The sequence below is a fragment of the Vipera berus genome (genome assembly GCF_964194415.1).
Source record: "Vipera berus genome assembly, chromosome: 4".
NCBI lineage: Eukaryota > Metazoa > Chordata > Lepidosauria > Squamata > Viperidae > Vipera > Vipera berus.
The window spans coordinates 68,105,619-68,121,725 of record NC_138206.1 but is presented as its reverse complement, the minus strand read 5'-3'; the positions used below and the strand labels follow the sequence as shown (position 1 = coordinate 68,121,725).

The window sequence follows — 16,107 nt, the reverse complement described above, 5'->3', positions numbered from 1 at the left end:
TATGCCCTAAGTTGTTTTGCAGAAATGTAAGAATGCTAGACAATGTTGTCTTTATGAGCTATATAGAAGCAAGACTTATAGATTAATACTAATTTGAATACAGCCATCTAATTTCCTTGTGACATAACTGTTGAAAGTTTAGGCATATTTTATGAACATTTTTAATGAAATGTTAATAGCGCAAAAAGCACTGTATTGCAATATTTCATTGTATTATCATAGTAACAAAATAGAATGCTATATTGTCTGAAAAGCTGATTTAAATGGGAAACATCTACACTGCATGAGTATTATCCTTCCCAAAACTGAACAGAGAGTATGCTTTGATAGGAAACCAGAAAGTCACAAGATTAATAGAAAATGGTCTGAGGAAATATTCAATTAAATAGAGAAAGAAAGATGAAAGTTTACTTGGTGATAAAAATATTTATCCATGGACAAAAAGGAAGGCAATGAAATTCTAGCATAAGAGCTTTTCAAGTTAATTAAAAATAATGTAATGCCATTGCAGAGTTTTGACTATTTAAAATAATAGTGGAAAAATAATAAATAAATGACTATTTTCTATTATTATTTTTCCTTTCCCCATTGCTCCCACTAGAATTTAGGGTTTGGAAAATAATTTCTTAAAATAAGAGTGACAATGTGCTTTCCAGATGTTTTACCCTCCAATTCATCCAAGTCATGATGATTTCTGATGACAGCATTGTACCCAATATGCTGATGGGCACCAGGCTGAAAAAAGATGGCTATAGTATTGGATATAGATTTTTAAGGGAGGTGGAATATGTCTAGAGTATCAGCATTTTGGACTCTTATATAGTTTCAATGCCATGAGATTAATGAAATATAAAAGGTTCAGTTGCCCATTTTTTAATATTAAAAGAGGGGTTGTTTTTTGTTTTCATTTTTTTGTCCTTGATGTCTTAAAGTGTACAAGATTAGAAATAAAATCTTGACAAACTATATTTTCTGTTTATAAACTTTATATACATTTTGCCTAGCGTAGTGGGGAAAAAAATCCCTTAAGATTCCATTTTTGTGGCGTCTATTATCTGTGGATGGTTCTAATTATAAAACAAATATTTAGAGTTCAATACACAACACTTCTTTTTCAGCATATAGAAGAGCACTGTACGTGCCCTCATTCATACTGAAAACTTGACTAAGTTGACTAATAAGAGCCCCACTGAATGCACCGTAGAACTGTATGGATTACACCTTAACATTGTTTCCTAAAATTTTAAGAATTGATAGGTTTTTTTCCTTCATGATATCCTAAAATGGAGTAAATGTTTCAAGCTCTATCCAGGCAAACCATTGTGATTGGTTTAAATTGAACAAATTAGTTTGCAACCTAGCATCAATTTGATGAAATCATGTGAGCATTTTTTTGCTGAATATAATACAATACTATACATACTACATTCTTCTGTACAAAATGAATTTCTGCACTTCATTATGAATACCCTATGATGAAATCTAAGCATAATTTATTTTTCTCATAAGGAAATGGTTTCAAAGCAATATTTTGTATATTTGAATTGCTAAGATAGCATTTCACCTAGCGATGCTGGCATAATTAAAACTGTGATTTAGATGGATATCTGAAAGCTATGGAGTTTATTTTTTTCATGTCTTACAGCTGAAATTTTAGAAGACAAACCTGCAGATTCATTGCAAGATTTGTACCGATCTTTGGAACTAGCTAGTTTGTCCCCTCTAGGAGATCGGCAAATTTCTACTAAAATGGAATACAAGAAATCTTTCATTAAAAGATGCTGTGACCCAATAATCAATGAAAAATTGCACCAATTGCGAATTCTGAAAAGCACTTTAAAGGTAAGATGAAAAAGACATTTTCCTGTGTAAATGCATGGCCAACAAGTGGTTATCACTGGTAACTTACTTCTGAAGCCACAGAATGTTTTTGTGTTATTTTGATTGACATTTTCTCTGTTTCTTTAATATACACACCAATTAAAGTTAGAAGACCCAAAATGAAACAAATGTACTGTTAATATAACTTATTTATTTGTAAGACATAGAACTAGAAAATTCTTAAATATAAAGCAATGATTAAAACCTTCCACCAGAGTCAATTATTTCTCAGTTAGTATGGCCATAGGATTAAGTTTCTAAGGAAACCTATGTCCTAAATATTCAGAGGTGTGTGGGTTTTTTCCTCATTTTTTCTTTTTTGTTTCTTCAAGGCCAGAGAAGAAGAAGTAGCTATGATAGATAAGGTTCTAGAAAATCCAGATTTGACATCTAAAGACTTTCAAGACTGGAAACAAATGTACCTTGATCTCTTCCTAGACAGTTCTCAGAACAATGCCGCAGAGGATCCAGTAAATGACTCTGATGATGCGGATGTGCTTCTAGGTTCTTTAGCACACACCCATTCCTATATTGAAACACATGTATAATAATAATTTTAAACATCTTAATCTTTTGTTTTCAACCTTCTTTGACACTCCAGACTTTTACTCAAAGAGTAGCTTTTGTATCACGTTGCAGGATATCTATTTTAATGTTTATGACATGACTAAAGTACAATTTAATGGTCATTGTGTGAATAAAAACTTATATCCTTTTTATGCTGCTGATGCTCAGTTTATGTTTATGTTTACAAATGCTGGCTATGATCCAAAGGAGTGTGCATTGGTGGAATAGAATGATAAGTATTTTGTTTGATGCTGGTGCTGACACAATCTTCACTGCTGAAAAGTCAGTTTACTTTTTAAATGGAACAGAATCTCTCAAGTTGCTTCTTTGGATCAAGTCCATTGTCTATATGAGTATATGTTTTGAAGGATTGATTTTGATTTCTCAAGAAAAAGTTGGCATAAAGAGCAGTGTTTAACTACTGAAGGTTACTTATATTTCCTGTTTTAATAATATGTAATTGTTGTAATGTGTTACATTTTCAAAGTGCAGCCTTTGTTTTAGCCAGTGTGACAATCAAACTTTTATATTTAGTGGGATATTTTAGATATTTTCATAAATTACAGAAGAAGCATAATGCTGTGATTATGACTGCATTTAAGGGAAAAGATCAGGGAATAAGAAAAATGTACTTTCATAAGCTTGAATATTAAAAAATATCATTTTTCCAGGTTTTTAGGGGGTTGATTAGCAGACAATCTGTAACATAGATTAATAATGATAAAGGGCTCACTTTGTTTTGATTTTAACACAGATCTTCAGAGCACTATGAATGACATCTATCATTGTCCCTTGGGTGATTTTTAAAGCTATTATACTGGGAAAAAATGTTGATTTACCAACCAAAGTATCCCATTCATTAATTGGTCTTTAAAAACCTCAGTGTTATGACATCTGAAACCATGTTTTAAATTTTGAAAAGACTTCAAAAGCTGACTATTAACAAGGCCTTTATTTACTAATCTACTAGACATTCCATGTTTTGGGAAAAGTTATACTTAATTCTGCATAACAGTTTCAAAAGACATATTCACAATAAAATCAGTGTTCTAGATGTTAAACTAACCTCAGGAATCATTTTAAATATTTTAAATTGTTATTTTTAGAACAATTAAATCTAAATCAATCTATAGCAAATTATCTGGCATATAAGATTGAAGAACTTCTGAACATTCATAGTGAAATATTATCTAGTTGTTCTTGAGCTCTAACTCTTTTCCATTCCTAAGTGTGTGAAGGATAATTTAGGTCAACCCTTAATGTGGACCTAAAATCACTGGAATATAATTTATTACTAACTCAATTGCTAGTAATTTTATGTGTTTACTCCTGTGCTTTCCGAACAGGCCACCATAGCAAAAGTCACTAGGGCATCATGAGATTCTTTATATTTGGCTCTAATTACCTACTAAATGGAATTGTTAGATATTCTTGGGCTGGGAGGTGCCATGAAAAAATGATCAAGATACTAAAGGTGCAGAGAAAAGAAAAAGAATAAAAAAATCTGATCAAGTTCACTATTTACTTTAATTTTTTGTATGCCCATTTGTTCATGATGTCATGAATTTGTTTTTAAAAAATATTAATTTACAGTTCTTCCTTGAGTTTCCAGCATAGGTGTAGCAAATACCTTTTGAGTGTGAACTAACACATAGTGTTTAATCCCCTTCCCCCTTTCTTAATCACTTCTCTGCCATAATTATTCCTGCCTTTGCTCTAGAATTGGGACTGTAGCACATTCAATTACTTTTAAGACAGAAAACAAAGGGAACATTTTGCCCTGAAATTGTAAAGTGAAAGTGAAAAAAGTGAAAGGAGAAAGCACTCAATTCCAGTGTGTTTTATACCCTGTTTATGCGAATGGACACACCATCCTTGCTTAAGCACTGACCTTCTCCCAGAGTAAAGGTGGGGGGAAGGCAAAAAATTGACAAGAGCTTTCTCTATTATTTTGTGTTTTAAGACAAAGCTGACTGGGATTTTGCATTCATAAGTGCTTTTAGAGAGCAATAAGAAATGCAACGGAGGGAGAAGAAGAAGGAGAGCAGTGAAATTCATCCAGTGAATAATAATAAATTGTAACAGCTGGTTTGATTTTTTTTGTTAAGGGAAAATGCCTTTCTGTCTGTCTATTTATCATGTGAGATGAAAAATGATGCTTACAGAACACATGGCTGAACGGCAATTACAGTGTCCAGTTGGAAAAAAGAAAAAAGGAGTCATGACGTTTCTTTACCCCATCCTAATTGTTTGTTTAGCTTTATGAAAAACCATATGGTTGTGATGACTGCATTCTGCAGGACATGCATATCACAAAATTATTCTTTCTATAATATAGCCAATATAGCATTGTAAAGTATCACAAAAGTCCAAATGTTTTTGAGAAAATCAGTTTGTGTTTGGCTAAGGATGCAAAAGGCAACTTGTATATTTTTGCCTTTATCAGCACTTTGAATTTTATCCTGGCAAAAATGTCCATGTGGCTTTTTGATGCTTTTCTGCACATGTGAGGAACTGAAATACAAGCTTGTAAGCTTGTAAGCTTAGTCTTTCCTTTAAAAAGAAAAAAGATAATGTACTTTTCTTTCTCGACTTGCTTCCAGCTTTTGCCTGTTCAGCTCAGTGAATGTATTTTTAAAAAAATTAAAAGCACTATTACACTCTGGTCTTGGGACCAACATAAAGAGCAGTGTTGTTTGTTTCTTTTCAAAGGCATTTTGAATTGCAAACATTTTGCAAACTTTGCACAATTGTTCAGGAGAGTGGCCTTTTTCAGCTCATTTAAGTTCATATCTATTCAGTTGAATTCAGAATGAAAACCATGCATTGAGATTGTATAAAATTCCAGATCCAGTGATCCATTTATATCACTTAGAAGAATATGTTTGTATAAACAGTTATTGATTGCATGATTTGTTATACTTTGTGGTATTTTGTATATTTCTCACATAAAAATGCTTGATCTCTAATTCTGTTTACAATGTTTATTCTAAACTCTTGCTGGGCTTTTCTTGTAATGTCTCAATGCCTAATTTTTATGTGTTGCTACATAACTTCCACATAGATGAGGAATCAAGTTAGAAAACAGATATTGCTATTTTTACCATACATTTTATGTGGTACACTGAAAGCTTTTGCCAAGACATATATTATAAATATGTTTGTGATTAATATTTATTAATTATTTTTATCACAATATTTATTACAAATAGAGTGACCTGCAGTTACAAATGACTGAGTATAATAAAGAAAGTAGTGGGCATAATTCTATATCTTCAGTTCTATGTTTCTTTGATGCAGAAAATGTATTTGTTTGGGAAGTAACTTGAAAGCTACATGTGAATACTTATTTATACCTATTATTGTATTGGTATTGTAAGAATCTGTACTTGGGTTCTTGATAAGTCTGTTGAGAAGCTGAAAATGTTCACGGCTTCTCCGAGTATATGTATAATTTGGGAAAGTGTGACCAGCCACATCTTCAGACAGCTATAGATGTAGGTTAACATTTCAAATGCACATCATGTAGGAAAATGGGAGATAATGCAGTGCATCAGGCAGTGTATATGTCAGCCTGTTGCTATGCAACAGTTATTCTGCCTACATGGTACCTTAGCAAAGACAGTTTTATGACTTTCAGGGGCAAAATTCAACTACGTTTTATATGATTTGTCTAACTTGAAATAAGGCTTTTATACTTTAACAAAAGCTACATTGCTACACATTGTATTAGGTGAACTAACAGATTAACATGGATTTCCTTTAATGCACCAAGCTTTGAACTGAATATAAACTTCATTTATTCCCGGATTTCACACTGGCATACAGAGAAGTGTAAAACATACAATTCTACTCCAGAGGAGTAACAGAGGAGGTGGCTATTTATGCCCTTTGCAGTCAAAAGTGAATCATATATAATATATACATAGGCAGCTTTTATTAATGTGTATGTAACAAATATTTTCTCAACCGCATGATCCAATAGGACACAGAACATAGCTATACAAGAGTTAAACCTCCAGAAACTACTGTGTATACATTTACGTATATTGCCTTGCTTAACAAACAACATTTTTACAATTATTTGCAGTTGTCGCTTTTTCCTGCTCCATAAATTTTACCAAATGGAAACAATGGAGGGCACAAGTGAATATTTGGGAGTGAAATTTTTTTCACATGATGTTTATAATTACATTTTCCAAAGTAATTCCACCTAGCATTTCAATAATAGTTGAAAAATGGCTTTTTCCTGAGATGATCAGCCTATTTATGTATGTAAATAATGAATTATATAGGCATGGGAACATGTTATGTGGCCATTTGATAAAACTAGATTGTAGTAAGTACAGTTGGCAAATCAGAAAAAGAATAACTGTACCTTTAAATAGAATAAGAAGACAATTAAGAATGCCTGATATCATGACAGCTGTTACAATCATATTTAATTATTTGTTCATTTCCTGGTTAAATAAAGATGATATTCCTATGAATTAACCAGCATTGTTAAACAAATGTGGACCACACAAAAATGCAAAATTAGAAGTATGCATCTTGTTTTTCATAAAACATTGTCCCTATTTCAGGTCACTCCTATTACAGCATAGTGAAAATCTTAACATTGCATTTCTTAGATTCATCCACTCCCTATTAGCAATAAAAATACAATTTCATACATGCTAATTTGCTGTTTTAATCATTAACATACCTATGTTTAACCATATAGATTGTAGTGTGTTTGTGTGTAATAATTGTTTAATCCCTAATAATCCATGTTGTATCCTTCTATTATCCTTGTTTCCCTAGTTCAATGACTAGGAAACCTCAACATTTGGTCTCTTGCTGCTGAATGTCTTTACCTTCTACTAATTCAGAAAGTTCTAGCACTCCGCACTGCAATCCATACCAAGGTAAAGGAGATTTGCAGATTTCTTCCCAACAGTCATTATCAATATCATAACCTACAACATTCTGAGTTGGAATCTCCTGAGAGTCTTGCCATTTCTTCCCTCCAATAAGAATGGCTGTTTCCTCCACTAGTGCTAAACCATAACTATATCGATCATATACCAATGGCCTTAAACGGGTCCATTGATTCTGGTCAGGGTCATATTTTTCAATCTCAGAGAATGGCTCATAAAAACCTAAAAATGTAAAAACTGAATCTCGGATTGTGGTCATCTGATGCCCAAAACGAGCAATGCTCATTGGAGCTTGTTTTCTCCATTCCCCTTCAAAATTACTCAAAGCATACATATCTTTACTTGTGTTACTTTGACCCATGTATTTGCCACCTGATATATAAATAGTGTTCTTACAAACCGTACCAGCATGGCCATGTACTTTGCATGGCAAATCATGAAGCTTTGTCCACCTGTCTTTGCTAATGTCATAGAGTTCAACAGATGAATGCAATTTTTTATCTTCACTTTGTCCACCAATTGCAATGATTGCATTTTCTAAGATACAGCAAGAAAATTGACACCTTTTTTCCAGCATCCCAGTAATTTGTATCCATTTATTAAATCTTGGGTCATAGCGATGGACTTTATTTGTAACTTTCAAGATAGGACTTTTTGGATCACTTTGCATATCTTCGATTTCTCCACCAAGCACATATAGAAAGTTTCCAATAGTACATACACAATGATTTTGTATCCTATCTGGTAACTGTGTTAAATTTTGCCACTTGTGATTGTAAACATCAAAAGCCATCACTTCTGTGACAAGCCCTTCATGTGCAATCATACCTCCAAGCAGGATAATCCATATTTTCTGGTTTCTCAAAGTGCTGTATTTATCCTGCAAGATAGGCTGTTTATAAATAAGTGAATGATAGTTTATTGCTTTTCTAATTAAACATTTTACAGGAGTTGTTAGAAGCACTTCTGACTGAGTGTAGATATTTCTCAGATCTTTCACAGGAATGAGACTGTATCTTACGTGTTCCAAAAGATTAGTAATGTGGATGAGCCTCAATTTATCATATGCTAACCACTTTAATAATAGATCTAACAAATTAAGTTCTCTCACCATAATTATATCAGGAGATTCTACTACTGCTTTCAAAGACTGGAAATTCAGTTCCAGCAGACCTGCAAAATCCTGGTCTAGTAGTTTCCAGAGATTAATAATAAGATATTTTTCTGCTGCAGATACAACATCTGGAAGATAAAATTTTGTCGCAATATTGGCTGAAAAACAGCAGTTCTCCAGATTGAGATTGTTAGCCAAATATTGGCTGCATAAACAGATTGCCTCAGGTACTTGTAAGTAGGTGGCAGCTTCTAAGGTATCTTCCACAGTGGTAAAAGACAAAGGCAGCCAGGATGTATAAATGAAATCCAGAACATGTTGCAATCCAGTCACCGAGACGACTTGCAGATGAACAACAGCAGCCTTTGATTCTTTGGTATAATTCTTGAACATGGCCTTGAAGTAATCACTGGAACAGGCTAACAAAGACTTGTGTGCAGGAAACTCATTTTCTTTTACTTTTAACAGAATGTCACAGAGCAAGCCTTCCTTTCGGAGAGTTTGGTATTGAGACAATACGGAACTACAGTGTCTTTTGCAATAAGACAAGAAATAAGTCATTGTGCAGCACAAAATGCTCCCAAAGCTCTTTGCCACTGATGAGAGAAGGGGGTAAATGTGCAAAGTTCAGGTTTGAAAAGAAAAAATCCTCTTCCCCCGATGACAGACAGCTCACATACTAATTTTACATTCCTCTCCAATTCAGCATCTGTTATTTCATGCATTCATTCATAAAGCTGATTCTAGTCTCATCTTTCAATATGTATTTCTCTCACCTCTATTTCCTGTTAAAAGAGAGTTGGTCCTCAAAATGTGAGAGTTCTTATTAGGCCAGTCTCAGATGACCAATTTGAGATTTAGATGGCGTTAAGTGACATTTCTCATCAGCTCAGATATTTCTCCAGTCTTTTCTTTCTCTTATCGATGATTAAATAAAACTTCTGGGCTTGCCGATGCATCAGGAAGCATCTGAAAGTAGGAAGAGTTATGTTTTGCTGTGGCTTTTGCCTGAGCTCTGTATTTCCCTCTTAGACAACTTTAGATCTTATTCCCATGGGGCAACAAGCCAAGTATGGTGATCTTGCTCGAAGGAAGTCTCCACTGAAAATCAAATCGGCACCTACCGTTAAGAGCAGGAAGACTTTGTGAACATGTAAACCTTTAACCCAGAGTGGAAAGATAACAAAATACTATGATTACTCAGAGGTTTAATTTGTCATACATTTTAGAGCCCTTTGGCTTATATATCACTATAACTCACAGTGACCAGAATAGATTGCAAACATTGCCTGTTATCATAGCTGTCCAAGTGCTGAACAGAGCATTCACGTGGGAGGGAGGGAGGGAGCAAATGAGGGAGGATAAAGCAGTTATTTTGCAAGGAGTGCAGTTCAACACATCTGACAGTGAGTGACTTGGATGGAAATCACAAGAGCAACATAGTTCTTTGGAGGAGTGACAGAATTATACCTAAAACTGTATCCTCCCAACGAATCTATTTATTGTGGAACCTTGGAATACAGTAGTTGAATTAATGGATTGAATTTGAACTTCTTCTCTCACAGTAGGAATATAGTAGCCAGATGACATATAAGTAACTAGAGATTAGTGGCTTTTCTAAATATCTGGAGCTTAGAAAATCCACCCCCTCAAAAAAAAAAACCCAGCACCTGCATATTCACATTGAGATGATTTGCTTGAGTCTGAGAATCCTTGGATCAACTGACTTGATTTGCTTTCACAATTTTTTATTTCGAGTACAAAATGCTAACCTAGAAATAAGAAATCTCACACAGTTCTGAGGCATAATTATTTGCAGGCACAAGGATCTGGAAAGGATCTGTCTTACTGGTAAGTCTCACCTTTTGATCACATAGTGGGAAATTTTCATGATGATTGATTATGTGTCAGCTATTTAGATTATGAAGTAACACAGCTGATTGTACAAGCTATTCAAGTTTCCTGAGAGAGTCCGATTTCCAATCATAAACATGAGTAATATTTTTAAAGCTTCATCATATATCAATATAGCCAACTTTCCTCTTTTTTGCATTCTTCAATTTTAAACTTTGCTGCATCAATAGTGGTCATATGATGCCAAGAAATCTGCTAACCATCTCTAATTTTTGACTCAGAACAAAATTAATCAGTTTTTAAACTGCATGAATTTTAATTGTAGAAAGTGAATTGTATTTTTCTAGTAACTCTTATTTTAGAAATATTTTCCTGTAAATGAAAAACTAACACAAGAGGGGAAATTAATATAAACTACCGTTCTCTCTTTTATACTGGTATAAATAAATGACTTTTCTTTAACATGAAAAAGCCAGATATTTCAATCATATGATACCTTTTTGTTCAGTCTAATTTTGAAATGGTATAGCCCTGAGAAAAACTGCACTATACTTTGATTACATGTTTCTATTTATATTGTTATGTTTATACAGTGTTTGTCCCACTCTTTTCATTTAATCATTTAATGTAGCTTAAAACATTAAAAATAGTACAAAACTTAAAATGTTAATGACCCCCACCAAGTAGGCAGAGCAGGAAACTATGTCTTCTAAAATGTACATGGTGAAAACAGTGCCTTTCTTTAAAACAGATCTGATGATTATATAAGATGCTAGAGCATCTTATTTATGTAAATGACAATCTAAACAGAGGAATCTGAACTTCCTTATTTTCCCCCCAAACTGCTTTTTAAATGAATTAAGAGCAAAAGGTGAGTTATTCCATGAAAGTACATTAAATGATGTATGTGAAAAGTGAACTTGGCCAGAAAGTTTGGGTTTCAGTGAGGACAAGGAAGATGATTCTATATTGTTTCTTGCTGCTCATGGTTTTACCCCCACCATTTCCAGGAAAAGGACCAAAATAGCCAGTGGCAACTTCTGGAGAGCCAATCCCATTTAAAAAGGATAAAGAGAGTGTCAAACTAGAGGGCAGCACAAGAAACAATGGTTGGAAACTGACCAGAGAGAAGCAACCTGGAATTAAGGAGAAATGTCCTAACAGTGAGGGCAGTTGGTGCTGTTTGAATTTGTTCTACCAGCAGCAAGATCTGACTGCTGGCCTAGTGATTCAGGGCTGTTTCCAGAGGAGGCAAGAGGAGGAGAGGACCTGGAGCTTATGGAGCAAAGGAACTGGATGAGGCTGTCAGCAGGCCCAGAGGAAGAGAGAGAGGCTTTTGGAGGAGTTGGTGGCGGCAGCAGCATGCTCCAGGGGCGAAAAGAAGCAAGGCCTCTTTAAGGAAAAGGTGGAAGAGTCAGGATCAGAAAAAGGAAAGAAGGCGAGGTTGTCAGAATACAAGCTAACTTGAGGGCTAATCCACATGGAGCCCCATTTCCATCTGTCCTGTGTGCCATCATTCACTCCCTAGAGACTAAAATGGACAATGTGAAATTTGAGCGGGCCACGAACAAGGAGTATATATCGGAGGTGGTGACCCTTTGAGAGCTGTATGCAACGAAATTTCATTTTGATGTATGCCGATTGGTGTACATTCAAAGTGACAATAAAGTTATCATCATCATCAGTTAACCAGTGGAACAGCTTGCCTTCAGAAATCGTGGGCGCTCCATCCCTGGAGGTTTTTAAGAAGAAACTAGACAGTCACTTGTCTCAAATGGTATAGGTTCTCCTGCTTGAGTGGGGGGCTGGTCTAGAAGACCTCCAAGGTCTATTCTATTCTATTCTATTCTATTCTATTCTATTCTATTCTATTCTATTCTATTCTATTCTATTCTAATGTTCAGCTAGGTGGACAAGAGTTCAGGCTTGCTATATAGCAACTATCTGCAGTGCCTCTTCATGTGTTTTGGTTGAATAATTAGATAATCTATATCTATAATTAGATAATCTATATCTATATCTATATCTTCTCAAAAATATTACTATTGCTTGCTTGTGAAAATCCAACAAAGCTAAAATAACATCATTAATTTCTGCCCTCTAGAAAACTCAGACACTAATTTTAGTAGTCATTCTTGAACAAAGGTACCACAAAGATAGATTTTCTTACAAAATAAGTGAGCAACATATTGTCAGGTGCTTCAATTCTATCTTCATTGGCCTGAACTGGGAAAAACGTTACCCAATCATGACCAGAAAGTCAGTCATTATATAACTTCCAAGCTCAGGATAATACTTTATACTTTATAACACTGTATAATACTTTATACTTTATTATACTGTAGCTGATGTCACCAAAGCTTATGTCTTATTAAATACACATTTTAAATGCCACATGATTCCTTTGTTTTTATTTATCAGCTTATATAAAACCAGAATGTGTTAGCAGTGGAAAAAATGCAACATTTTAAAATGTCCAGTTTTCACTCTGGCATGATTGAAAAACCTGACCTACAAATACTGCCAATGCTGAAGACAGCATCTGATGCCCTGAATTGTAATTGATTGTAAAGCTGATTCAATGCCTTTTTATATGTGGATTAGGTAAGAAAACTGCACACATGACTCTTACTGCATCCTGTGGACAAAGAAATTAGGAAGTGATACATATTAAATGGTTCAACAGAGATGTGTGGCTAAAGAACTGAAAGATCAACACAATTATTTGGTTTCTCAATCACATGAATTTTTGTTTTATTTATTTATTTTACTGGCAATGATGAACTCTTGGGTTGTTTTATGTTTGTTGTAAGATAGTAAGTGATTTTCAAGGAACAGCCAGGATTCTGATAAGAAGCTATCAAGTTCATGTTGAAGCCATGCTGCATCCTTTGGAACTGTCATTAAAACAAAAGTAAAAACATGGCAAGATATTTTTTTTAAAAAAGAGTGTTATTTCACTTTGGAAGTCCTGAAAAGTTCAAGTGATAACAATAAAAAAAGATTGGCTGCCAGAAGTCATAACTCAGTATTATTATTTTGGCACTCTGTAGCAGGTATACTGAAGGAACAGAGATTTGTGTTTGACATACCAATCTCTGCTGAGGACTGGGAGAATTATTATCAGTGCTTGTTTGCTCCCACCGAACTGGTAAAGAAATTACTTTTAAACAGTGATTTAGTAAACCCTAGAACTCCTCCCCCTTGGCCACCAGTCTCAGAAAAGGAGATACAGTCCATCATTAAAAGCTTAAAGAGCAATAAAGCCCCAGGTGAAGATTTTTTACTGGCAGAATTATTTAAGAAATTTCCCAACTGGTGGGGCCCTGTATTAGCAGGTCTTTTTACACACATAAATAACACCTGCCATATACCAGATGGGTGGAAGATGGCAATAGTTGTCCCCATATATAAAAAAGAGAATAAAAAGGATCCTAGTAATTATAAGCCCATCAGCCTGATTGACATTGTAGCAAAAATATATGCTAGGTACCTTTTGAACAGAATTGAAATCTGGGTAGAAGAAAACAACATCCTCACAGAAGAACAAGCAGGTTTTAGACAAAACAGATCTACTATTGATAACTGCTTTGTCTTGAACCATCTAATTGCCAGATATGCCTATAAGAGGAGACCCCTGTTTGCTGCTTTCATAGACCTTACAGCAGCATTTGATATGGTAAATAAAGAAGTACTATGGAGTAAATTGACATCTCGTAAAATAAAACCCAGACTCCTGGCTTTGATTAAAGCCCTTTACACAGGTACCTGTTTAAGGGTGCGGTATGGGGTTAATGGGGCCCTGACTAACAGGATTCACACAAATAAAGGGATAAGGAAAGAGTGTATCCTGGCCCCATTATTATTTAATTTATACATCAATGACTTGCCAGGGTTAATGAAGGATCCCATGGTACACATGCCGATGATCCTAAATACTTACTGTAACAGCTTGCTTTATGCTGATGATATGATTTTATTATCATACAAGTAGGATTACGTAGGCTATTAAGAAGATTCAGCTCTTATTGCCAGGATAACTCCCTAATCATTAGCAAATCTAAATAAAAAATAATGGTGTTTGGAAGACACCATCAGAGACATAAGTGGCAATTAGATGGTGAACCAATTGAACAGGTTAATAACTTTGTATATTTGGGCGTAACTTTTTCCAAGACTGGATCTTGGGCCTGCCATCATCAACGGAGTACATTTAGAGCAAAAGCCCGTTTGAATTTATTTCTCAAACTAAAGAACCATAGTTACCCAGGGTCCCTAGCCCCATTAATCAAGGTTTATAAGGCAAAGTTTACCACGATGTTCTTGTATGGAGCAGAAATTTGGGGTCTTTACTCACCCACAGTCCTAGAACAAACACAGTCCCAGCATTTGAGATGTATTTTGGGTGTAGATCCAAGAACATCTGCTGCAGCAGTTAGAGCTGAATTGGGAATTCATACAATTCAGGCATTATCTAAAATTAGATCTTATAACTACTGGTGCAAAGTTAATGAAATGGAGACTGATAGACTCCCCAAATTATGCCTACTAGAGCAAATAAAACTACAATCACAAATCTCCTGGATCACCAAACTAACAAATTTTGTAAGAAGCTGTGGCCTTCCTGTCTCTTGTGTAACAGGAGAACAATCTAAAAAAAGAGTTGCCCAAATAATTAAGGATATAGAAGCACAACCTGATATAGCTATCCTTAGTAAGGTGGGTAACTTGAAATGGCTGAGTAAATATAAACGTACTTTTCAAGTAGACAGTTATTTGAAGTTACAACTCTTAAAACATCTTAGGGAGATATTTACAAGAGCGAGATTCGAACAGGTTGACACAATGGTCAGATATGGGAGATTTCATGCTATACCGTACAATGAGCGTCTCTGCATTTGTGGAGCGGCAGAGGTAGAGGACCTGGCTCACATCCTATTTGACTGTTGCCTGTATAAGAGGGTGAGAGACAAGTATCTTGATCTATATACCAAACAAATGACCCATTGGATCCCCATATCAAAATAACTTACCTTATGTCCGGCCAGAACTTGAAAATAACATTTAACGTAGCACAGTACTTAAACAAAATGATCCGGTTGAGATCTGCATATGTGGAACTGATTGGAGTACATTGCAAGGGCGACTCCGAAATATAATGTTATCATATTTTATCTATATCTTAAATTATTGTACATTATTACAATTTCATTTTAGATTGTATTTTATTACTATTTCATCTCAAATTGTATTTTATTTTAATTCCATTTTAAATTGTATTTTATCAAATTCCATTTTAAATTGTATTTTATCAAATTCCATTTTAAATTGCCTTTATCAAATTTTAGTAATGATTTGTTGCTGGAACTTTGCACTTTGATATGGCCCAAGGGCTAATCAATAAAGACTTATTATTTTAAAAAAGAATATTTCAAGTTCATTAAACCACAGACATGTCTTAGTGTCTTATACTCTGCCCGCATCTCTGTTAAAACAGTAACATAAATAAATTGATTTAGAAAAAAGTTAAGGATTCCCATGAGTTATTTTCCATTGTTACAATATTGTCCGAGGCTGAAACTTTAAGCATACCATTAGAATCAATCACATTCATGTCCCCAACCTCTATGACCAGAAGCACCTCAGAGAATGCATTAAATTTGTGTTGCTACAATCCATGTCACTATGAAACTGAGCTTAATTGACTGACCTCCCAGGAGACATTCATTCATGCAGAGCTGCTGAAGCATTTCACACACTCATTAAATATTT

General features: G+C 34.5%; 2 protein-coding genes across 5 annotated transcripts in view; one reads left to right on the top strand and one right to left on the bottom strand.

Moving 5' to 3' along the window:
- Positions 1-2,429, top strand: part of CNKSR2 (connector enhancer of kinase suppressor of Ras 2) — a gene marked incomplete at both ends in the record, with an annotated part of 208,891 nt that extends 206,462 nt beyond the window's left edge. For all 4 annotated transcript variants that reach the window (XM_081326802.1, XM_081326801.1, XM_081326800.1 and 1 more), the window contains 2 exons: positions 1,646-1,842; positions 2,214-2,429. In XM_081326802.1, the coding sequence (XP_081182928.1) occupies positions 1,646-1,842; positions 2,214-2,429 (413 nt within the window). The remainder of the gene's footprint in view (positions 1-1,645; positions 1,843-2,213) is intronic.
- Positions 2,430-6,258: 3,829 nt separating this feature from the next.
- Positions 6,259-9,448, bottom strand: KLHL34 (kelch like family member 34). The gene has a single exon (XM_081326813.1). The coding sequence runs from the start codon at positions 9,040-9,042 to the stop codon at positions 7,270-7,272; it is 1,773 nt and encodes a 590-aa protein (XP_081182939.1). The 5' UTR covers positions 9,043-9,448; the 3' UTR covers positions 6,259-7,269.
- Between the last annotated feature and the right edge of the window lie 6,659 nt (positions 9,449-16,107).

Excerpts from the sequence above, each read along its gene's own strand:
- KLHL34 (XM_081326813.1), bottom strand. The coding sequence starts at position 9,042 with ATGACTTATTTCTTGTCTTATTGCAAAAGACACTGTAGTTCCGTATTG.